We start from the raw sequence: 10,587 nt of genomic DNA, 5'->3' as shown, positions 1-10,587 counted from the left end.
TCGTTTCATTTTTTGTTTGCTTTATTACAGTGCAAAACAAAATATACATATGTGTATAATATGCATATATTATTTAAAGTGTTTGAATACAGTTAGAGGTACAGCAATAGGTCAAGGTCCTCATGGTGATAGAAAGCTCTCTTCCAAAGCACTGTGAATGACTAGGGAACAGCCCTGAAGCAGTTGAAAGGGACTGGATCTACAACAGTAAATATCCCTACTGAGTTATGACAGAAATTATGCCTTGAGATACAAAAAAAACAACATTTTAAATGTGTTTAAATCATATCTAGATGTCACATTATCTAAATGGCTGTGGGTGGCTTGAATTTCAAACCAGGATTCGCCCAGTTCCTATTATGTGTGTGTGAACCCATTAATGCATTGTTAGAGAGCCCACAACATTCTCGATTTGTACTACAGTGATTTCTGTTCGTCCTTTGGATAATACTAAAGGGCCAACCCACTTGCCAAAAAGAAAGATGAAAAAAAAAAAGTATTGTCTTTTGTATCTAACTTGATTGACACAGGCACTTGGTGAGTGTTAAGTTCAAATGTGAAATTTAGTAAAACATATTTTTTTTATTATTTCTTAATACTGATAGATTTATCATGGGTCTACTGGTTATTTAAACTCTGAATCATCTTATTTCACAAGGTATTTTAGTAGGCCTTTAGTCAACTTCAACACAGTGGCTTTTCCCCATGCATTCATAAAACAGTATCAATCGATACGAATCACTCAATCCATTAAACTACTCTTCCTGTTCACTTCCTGATAGACCATCTTAGTTTTTACTTACACATAACAATTTATTTTATTGTTCCAAACCCAGGTAACTACCAATTAATATAGTCCTACCTTGTGTCAGAAGCTTAAGAAGTTTAAAAACCCAAACTACCCAAATCCTACAATCTGGTCTAAAGAAGCATAGTATTTGCAGTCCTTTAAAAAGAGGTCATGAAAAAGGGAAAGTATTCAAGTACTGTTTCCAGTAAGAGGAGGGAGAAGTGTGCTTGTCAAAACCAGATGACTAACACACAGTCTCAACACCTTTCCTCCATGGTAAGGCTGGGCGTTACAGCCAAAATATATTTGTTGTCTAAAATGTGTTTCATGATTAGTGCATGACCTAGAATGGCAACAAATAAATTCTTTGTGATTTTAAAATGGGCTTTCTCCATTCTAATGGTTTTATACTCAACCAAACCAGGACAAAACTGACAGTGAACTAGTCCAATTTGTAGAACTTTTCATTTAATTTAGCACTGTAAAAATATATAGCGGTATGTGGATCCATACCGGCATTCACAATATAGTCGCCCAGCCCTCCTCCATGAATGTAGCGTTGATACTGCAGCAAAGGGACGACCAACAGTTTGCCCGGACAGAATCTAAATATGTTTTTCCAACACATATCCAGGTCCGTTTGCAGAATACCAAGGGTTTTCCAGGCCATTGACTGGTACATGGTACTGTGTCCATGTGTCTGAGCTGGAGCATTTAGTCTGTCTGGGTTGAGGTCCATAGTCCACAGACAATGTAATCCAAAAAAAAATCCTAAAAGATTATATTGTAATTTAAGGTGCAGTTCAGTCATCTGACTACTGTATTTGTTATGAAAACATTTATACGGGGTAATGGACCGGTTATCTGGCACATTATCGCACATATTCCTATGGTTTTAATAAAAAACTAAATGAAACAAATAACGATTAAGGGACATGGAACGTTTTGATAGCTGCAGTAACTGATAAATGTCCTTCTCTATGATTCCATCCCCCTTAACAAGTACTGATGCCCATTCCGCTAGTCATTATGATACTAGCTGAGCGATGAAAGAAGTAAAACCACTTGACTTACACAAAGCCAATACTTTTCTTGTTAAAAATGTTAAATTGTCTCTTGGGGAATAAGTGACTAAAAAAAATAAAAAACACATTAAAGTGTTAAAAGTAGTAAATATCCATTCATACAGCTGTCATTTGCTTTTCCATAGAGAGTTCTAGAACGGTTCGGTCTTCCGGAAACTTATCGACTCCAACCCGGTGTTGGAGAACTGATTCTGATTGGATCCTGGGGGGTTCTCTCCCATTACCTTGCCACTACATGTTTTTTCTTCATTGTGAAGAATGCGGTAGATTCCCTCTACTTGACTGTTCTGTATGCTCCAATGACATTTGATGAAAGGCACTGTATAAAAACCTAACTCATTATAACCCACAACATCCATCTACACAAGCCCATCTGTGGTTGAGGGATGGTAGATCGTGTTCTGGAGAATCAAGTCCTCTGTTTCCCCCAATAGAGGGCAGTACTAGCGTGGTTCTGAAGGGTTGAAGAAGAGGGGTGGGCTTGGAGGTGAAAGTCTTGTGGTTGATCTGGTGGACGGTAGGCTGAGGGGTGTACGGTTGGTGTGAAGACGCTTTAAGGCTGCGGTTCTCGGTCTGTCCTGTAGATGGCGGTAGTAGAGGGGTAGGGTGACTGACAGCACTGCTAGCTGGAGTCCCTCTGTTGCCTGAGCACCGTGTAGACATCCTCCACTTTACTGAGCCCTTCGAAGAAGGGGATTAGATCCAGGAGCTCGGTGTCGGCCATGTCATCGAACCACGACGCCACAGGCACCTGCAGCCACACACAGACGGGACAGAGTCAGACATGCATGTAGTTACAATGAGATCATTACAATGGCGAGGCACCAGAGTCGGTCATACAGCTCGTCACAACGAGAGCCAGGCTCTGGTTTCAATTAACTAGTGAGCTAGTTAGAATGCAGCTAGAGAGACAGCTGGTGGCACTTTCCTTCCAGTGGTACGACGTCCTGCTTCTAAATGGTCCTTCAGTCATAGAATGGTATAGTTTATAAATGATTCATAAAGGTTTATAAAGCGTTTATAGGTAACTACAGATTTAGAAACTATCTATACAATTTCAATTGCAAAACATTTTCACATAACTAAAAGTTTGATAAAGCCAGTCAGTCAGCCAACATCTCCCATCTTTGTTTTTAAAGTAATGGATGCTGAAAAGGAAGGAGGAACAGAAAGAGGGGCCAAGGAGGAGGAGAGTGGTTCTTACAGCGTTGTCTGGGTGGAAGACGTAGGAGGCTGGGGAGTTGTCTATGATGATGACCTTGTTCAGGTCCCTGCCCAGACGACTCAGGTCCTTTACATAGTTCCCCCGGTGGAACACACACGACTCACGGAACAGACGGCCGCGGAACGCGCCCCACTTATCCAGCAGGTCTGACACTGGGTCAGCATACTGGAGAAACACACATAGGGGTCTCCGTATCAGGTGAGGAAAACAAGTGACATGTGATTTCCTGTCTCTTGCAGCTTTTGACCAGCCTTAAAAAAGCCCCAATGTAGCTGTTTATCTCAACATCAAATCATTTCTGGGTAACAACAAACAAATAGCTTCTTAGAAAATAGCAATTTCTCTAGCAAGAATTTTGCTAGGAATGTTTGGGAGTGGTCTGGGTGGGGAGGGGAAACTGAATGCTCTCTGTTATTGGCAGGGAAGTTTGGAACTCTTTCTTATTGGTCTATTAACTAATTTGATGTCACCAGGCAGGCCAAAACTCCACCCCATCAAAACAGGCTGAAATGTAAGGCAGTCTTTTCAAAACAGCTCTTACACTAAAAGGGCATTATCATTTTCACACCACTATTCCAACCACAGAGTGAAATATGAAACATCACGTTTTTGACAGCAATGGGCCTTTTTAAACAAACTTGTTTTGATTGCATTGAGTCATTTGCTGGTTTAACATGGTGTTGTCCTCACCTTAGCCAGGCTAGCTGTGAACAGAATACATTCAAACAGCTCTCCCATCCTCTTAAGGAACTCATCCACGTGAGGTCGCTTCAACACATATACCTGGATGGATACATTGTAAGTTAAGTTTAAGGTTTAAACCAATAATCAAATACATTATCTTTCCACCTCTCGTCTTAAACAAAATGAAAAACACCCCCCCCACTCAGATGCATTGAGCCGTCTTTCACTTCTTCTTTCTGTAGTGGTCTGCTGCCGAGGGTCATAGTCCTGAACCAAGTCATGCAGAATAGGTTTCTGAACAAACCTATCCTGGATTACTTGAATCAGGCCCAGGCCCAAGATACACTGTTGGCTCCAACTTCAGAACCATGTAGGAGGTGACAGTCTCTCAGCATGACTCCAATGTTCCTTTTGTGGTAGAAAACCCAAGGCCTCAGATGCCATTCTAACCGAGCTCAGAACCAGACTGAGCAGTTGGTAACATACCATACAGTATTGTAGGGAGCCATAATATACCTTAATAATACTAAAGGATTTAACATGGAAAGGTAGAGGCCGATGGCATTGGTCTGTGACAGTTGGGCTCGTCACCATGCATAGTGATAGGCTCACCTGATGAACAGTTCCATCGATCTCTACGGGAATGATAAAATCAGCATTGTTCACCGGCTGTGGGAACAATAAAGATACATTATTTTGAACAAAACCACTTGAAAGACATCCTAAACACCAGAAACGCAGTATACAGTACATGAGAGTAACCATGTGTATTTAGAATTTAAAAGACAGCTAGTCTGGATGTGTGAAAGTGGCAACGATGATAGAGATGTCATTGTGACTGCCAACAATAATACTGTGGAGAAACCAATCTCTTTCCTCGCTCTCAGAGTGTTTCTCATTACTATTGGACATTACTGCCTGGTGATGTCATGCTTTCACAAGAAGGGAAAAATCTCTCTCATAAAAAGAAAAGATGCAAAAAGGCACAAAAACATTTGTGTCCATAGCATTTGCGAGGATAGGACATTTTTTAAAGAAAAGCTAAACCCCAAATTAAATGGTACAGCAATTGTATCAAAGTTCACCAATAGCTTTAGAGCTCATGGAGGTGATTATATAATATTGGGACTCTGTGACTATATAATATTGGGACTCTGTGACTATATAATATTGGGACTCTGTGACTATATAATATTGGGACTCTGTGACTATATAATATTGGGACTCTGTGACTATATAATATTGGGACTCTGTGACTATATAATATTACTAGTGTAAATGGTGAAGCAGTATGTTCCTGGTCTTACCTTGAAGGAGCTGTGGACCAGTGTTTCATCCAGGTCTATGACAACACAGATCTTTCCTGCGTCTTTTGACTTGGCCTGAGGAAGCAGCGGTCTGACCTGGACCTGAACCACACACCCAGTTAACGTACACAAACCACAAACTAACATTTGTCATGATACATGTAAAAAAACAAACTACACTGTGACATAGACCTAAAGAACCACCATCAAGTCACGTCCTAGTTTGTAACATTTACTATGACATCATAAACACACAGACAGCATTTACCTGGACTTACGCAAACACTGCATATACAAACTAGACCACAGCATTTACCTGGACCTACACAAACAAGGCATTTCTAAACTTGACCACAGCATTTACCTGGACCGACACAAACACTGCATATACAAACTAGACCACAGCATTTACCTGGACCTACACAAACAAGGCATTTCTAAACTTGACCACAGCATTTACCTGGACCGACACAAACACTGCATATACAAACTAGACCAGAGCATTTACCTGGACCTACACAAACAAGGCATTTCTAAACTTGACCACAGCATTTACCTGGACCGACACAAACAAGGCATTTCTAAACTTGACCACAGCATTTACCTGGACCGACACAAACACTGCATATACAAACTAGACCAGAGCATTTACCTGGACCGACACAAACACTGCATATACAAACTAGACCACAGAGCATTTACCTGGACCGACACAAACACTGCATATACAAACTAGACCACAGAGCATTTACCTGAACCGACACAAACACTGCATATACAAACTAGACCACAGAGCATTTACCTGGACCTACACAAACCATATACATAGATTCTAAAACATCCCTGAACCATTAAAGAGAGCAGTGGTACATACCTTGGAGACAGTCCCGTTCTCCTCCACCAGTAGCGGGGCGTTGTTGTTGACCGGCGGGGGCTCAGCCTGGTCATGACATAGGCAGCAGAAGAGGCTGTGGAACAGGCCTCGACTCCTGGGCTTCTTAGACGACGAGGGTGGGGGACCTGGAAGAAAATAATGAGTCCATCCGTCAGTCACACAGTCTTCCTGTATCTATTTACTCTCACTGCTCCCTGATGTGGTTTATTCACCAACTCTTAACTTGAGACGTGGACATGTTGTAGTTTGAACTCTTGCGTAACTTGTGGGGGGGGATGTCGATTGAACGTATGCGTGGAAATTCCTGTAGCCCGAGTTGGGATTTGTCCCGATGTGAACAACCTATTTCTGCAGATGTACTGTATGCTCAAAGGATAAACAAGTGATATAATGGTTGTTTTTAAAGTTCATTCCAGCAGAATTTATGTAATGTATAGCATCTTTAGTCTTTGACCTCATTGCGGCCATTTCGCTTCAACCTGATGCCCTTTTCCCAATGGTTTGAATGAAAAACAATTAACAGATAAAACAGACTTTACTTGGTTATTAGTTATAAGAGGAATGTCCTTGAGGCGAGAGACATGATTGTGCAGCTTTAATATTTACATGAGGAATATGTAAACTTAGCTAAGAAAGTCATGAGAGGGGCATGTCACTTCAAATCAGTGACAGTTTGAGTAGCCACTTAAATCATTACATCTAACTCAATTTATTATAATGTCGAATCTCTATTTCTAAGCGTTGCCTGATGATGACTGCCAGTCTTGGAATAAAACATTTTCTTAAGACTAAACTGACTTCACTTTTATGTAGAGTTTTTGTTTACTATAATAAAGCTCTAGAGTTCCACTACTCGCCCTCTGCAAACTTCTGCCCAATCAGAAAAGGGACAAATGCTTTCCTTAAACTCTCCTCCCTTCTCTCCCCCTTTCATTCTCTTTATTCCCTGTCTTTCTCTCACTCGCAACGTGACCGTGTTACAAACTCTTTCACTGTCCCCCCTTTCTTTCTCTCCCTCTCTGGCCCGTTCCAGACCTGTGACCCCCTTTCTTTCTCTCCCTCTCTGGCCCATTCCAGACCTGTGACCCCCTTTCTTTCTCTCCCTCTCTGGCCTGTTCCAGACCTGTGACCCCCTTTCTCTCCCTCCCTCTCTGGCCCGTTTCAGACCTGTGACCCCCTTTCTCTCCCTCTCTGGCCCATTCCAGACCTGTGACCCCCTTTCTCTCCCTCTCTGGCCCGTTCCAGACCTGTGACCCCCTTTCTCTCCCTCTCTGGCCCGTTCCAGACCTGTGACCCCCTTTCTCTCCCTCTCTGGCCCGTTCCAGACCTGTGACCCTCCTCTGCCCACTGCCACATCCAGGTCAAACCAAAACAGGACAGGAAGGGGAAATGCAGGGGCAGATCAGAGGGGGAAACAGATCGTGTCAGCCCACCACCACTGACGCAGCAGGATCAGATGTCACACAACAAGGCAGGTTACAGAGAGCAGACAGCGGCCTGGGAATAGGGCCTCAGCAGGGATACGTCTAATCCATTACCTCTCCTTTAAAGCTACAATATCTAACTTTTTGGGCGACCTGAACAAATCCACATATAAATGTGTTATAAATCTGTCATTCTCATTGAAAGCAGGTTGAAGAAGCAGTAGATCTGTTCTATGTAAACTATTTATATGCTTCCCATTCTCAAGTTTCGTTTTTACTATTGTTTTTTTTACATCAGCTTCAAACAGCTGAAAATACAATGTTTTTGGTAATGGAGAAATATATTTCACTGCGGTTTAGATGGTACAATGATTCACTACACATGCTTGTTTTGTCACAAACTGAAATTAGACAAACTATTAGAATTATGGCAACCAGGAAATAATCGAGCGATTTCTGCAGTGTATCTTTAAGAGAGGGGCCTAATTCCAAACCAGGCCCTCCCTAGGCCCTAGCCCTAGATCCTGGTTGAGTCTCCTGCCTAACAGATATGAAAGGATTGAAAGATCAACCAGAGGGCTTTCAGGAGCTCTTATTGTATCACAGATACTGTAGATACTGCCTACCTATCAAATCCTTTCACATCTGATAAACAAGAGGAGTCTCTGGGTTGGTTAGTGACCAGTAACACAGGTTGCCCATTGGCCCAGGTCAGCTAGAGACAGGAAGTTACAGCATTAAAACAGGAAGTCTGTCAAAGTCATGGGCTCTCACTCCATTTGTCTCTCCTGGGCATGGCTTTCACACAGTGCTTCCCTTAGGATTTATTTCAGCCATGGTGGCAAGGTATGTGGTACATTGCTACTGGCGTTAGTGCAATGACATGCTAGCTGTTCCCATAGACTTCCAGTCATTGAGCCAACGACTATCCATTTTTTTAAGTGTCTATGAATATAGGAAAACACTGCAACATAAACCACTCTGAGAATAACTGTGTTCAAAACAAATAGAGCTACTCATACCAGGAAGTAAAACTACAGTCTACCTGATACGATTACATCACACACACTAAATACAATCACTACTTGGTGCCACCTCACACCTTGCTTGACACATTATCTCCAGACTTCTCTGAGGTCGATCACTGTGGCACAGCTACCACTCCGACAACGTTGTGACCTCGTTGTGGACAACAAACCAATATGGCATTTCTCATATAGCCTATGGCAGTAGTTTAACTGTGCCATCCATCGAGTTTTATGTTGCTAATGGGGAAGTACAAGGTGCGTGGGCAGGCCTTAATCTCTGTTTTGAATGGGTCATTATAATGTAGATACTAGGGCTGGCTATTGAAGCTGTACAGTCCTCTTGTGGTAACTGCTGATTGCATAACAGCGGGAAAAGCTTTCCAAGAACGCACCACCCATAAAACACAACCAGTCTTCTAGAAAAATTGTTGATGTAAAGAAGTCACACGTTTATAAATGCATCCGTCTGTAGCCTAGTACACAGCTGCTTTTTAAATGATCAAACTCTCAACAAGTAATTTCAGAAGTGTTCGCTTTTTTAGGAGGTCTATGACAGACAGCAACTGCAGCCTCGTCAATTAATTGTAACTAGATTACGCGATTTGATTGAGTGGGCTCGTCCGTCCTCACTGCAGTGACCTTGCCTGTCAAAAAGTTGCGTCGCGTATCACAACAATGTTGCCATTTGAAGCTTAGTTGTTGCCATTGTAGATACAATGTAGACGATTGCAGATTTGATAGTTTCGTTTCGTAAACAGTGTCCTCGTCTTTGAAAACACCCAATGGACGACGAACTAGGCTAGCTAACTGTGAAAAGTTTTGAGTGTGGTACAAAACAACTGACGTGCATATTGAGAACTTTCTCCAAAACTTACCCTTCTCTCTATTCGCCTCTTCATCTCGACTAACTTGCGTGATTATTGAGGACTGGTGGTCCATTGCACCAGACTTTATCCACAATTGAAACTAAAAACTTTGTTCCGTTTTAGATTGTTCGCTGACTAGGAACATTAAATTATAAATGTGCACAAAGTTACATAACCGCAAGCAGTATTTAAACACATTACGCATCCAAACGATTACATTTCTCGGCTATTCAATGACGTACCAGAGCGGTATAAAATATACAAATAAAAGTTATATACATTTAAAAAAGAGTTGGTAACTTTGTTTCAACATGGAGTTCAACTCCGCTCTCAATTTGAAGATACAAACATGGAACTCGGCGGTTTCAAGGCTTCCCATTCCTTTTAAAGTGGCACACAAATGTATGATTGTGCACTGAGAGTGGCAGTCCACTTTTGCAAGAATACTCGACAGACTACGACGGTCCCTTGAACCATAAATTATAGGCCTATTGTATTTCTGCGTTCATAACATCTTGTAATTTCGTAAATATCAGGATATGACTGGGGAAAAATTGAACGCACCTCCCACTGGTATTACTAGTGGGAAACTCGTCTATCGTCCCTATGCTCCGAGTTTCCCACTAACCTAGTTTGTCAACAAAAAAAGACAGCAAGCATGGCGGCATCTTCAGTAATTGTTATTTATGGTAAGAACAAAATACAAATTGTTAATACAAAATTTATTCTGTTTATCTATTATAGTATAAAAAGTGAATGCAGCTCTGGCATACTTTTATGCCATACAAGTATTTACGACTTCGCAACTGGTAATTACCACCTTCCCACTTGTATATGAACGCATCATAAGTAACAAGGAAACAAAGATACATTTTCAAAATGGAACTTGAGACCTTTTAACGACAGAGAAGAAGCTGTCCACAAGCTGTTAACAGGTTTAAAGCACTACGTCGCATTCTACTTCTTCCTCGACAACAATCCTCTTCGCTGACTTGGGGACTTTTATTTTCGTCATAGCATTCACTTTTAATTACCTTTGTAGCTTGATTGACAGAAAGTATTTAATATTTCATGCAAATAAATGTAATATTATATTCTCCTCTCTCGATCACTTGAAATTATATTCGCCCTGCGAAAGTTTACAATTTACAGTAGTAGAGTACATCAGTTGCTTTGCGTAGCCTACTGTATGTACTCTGTAGAACTTTTTATACTCTCAAAGGAACGCCCAGTTAGGGAACCCTTGAAACTGACGACGAGGGGAAAAAGATAGGGAGTGTCGT

At 41.5% G+C, this 10,587-nt stretch overlaps 1 protein-coding gene across 1 annotated transcript; it reads right to left on the bottom strand.

Moving 5' to 3' along the window:
* Positions 1 to 3: 3 nt before the first annotated feature.
* Positions 4 to 10,503, bottom strand: LOC110528846 (carboxy-terminal domain RNA polymerase II polypeptide A small phosphatase 1). Its single transcript, XM_036982575.2, has 7 exons — positions 9,314 to 10,503; positions 5,966 to 6,111; positions 5,092 to 5,193; positions 4,397 to 4,453; positions 3,791 to 3,883; positions 3,080 to 3,265; positions 4 to 2,626 (listed from the first exon to the last, which is right to left on the bottom strand). The coding sequence occupies exons 1-7, from the start codon at positions 9,375 to 9,377 to the stop codon at positions 2,498 to 2,500; spliced, it is 777 nt and encodes a 258-aa protein (XP_036838470.2). The 5' UTR covers positions 9,378 to 10,503; the 3' UTR covers positions 4 to 2,497.
* Positions 10,504 to 10,587: the final 84 nt, after the last annotated feature.

This window comes from Oncorhynchus mykiss, chromosome 7, assembly GCF_057628025.1.
Source record: "Oncorhynchus mykiss isolate SJ-2025 chromosome 7, ASM5762802v1, whole genome shotgun sequence".
NCBI classification, from domain to species: Eukaryota; Metazoa; Chordata; class Actinopteri; order Salmoniformes; family Salmonidae; genus Oncorhynchus; species Oncorhynchus mykiss.
Note: the sequence above shows the minus strand (reverse complement) of the source record. Positions and strands in the feature narration are given on the sequence as shown.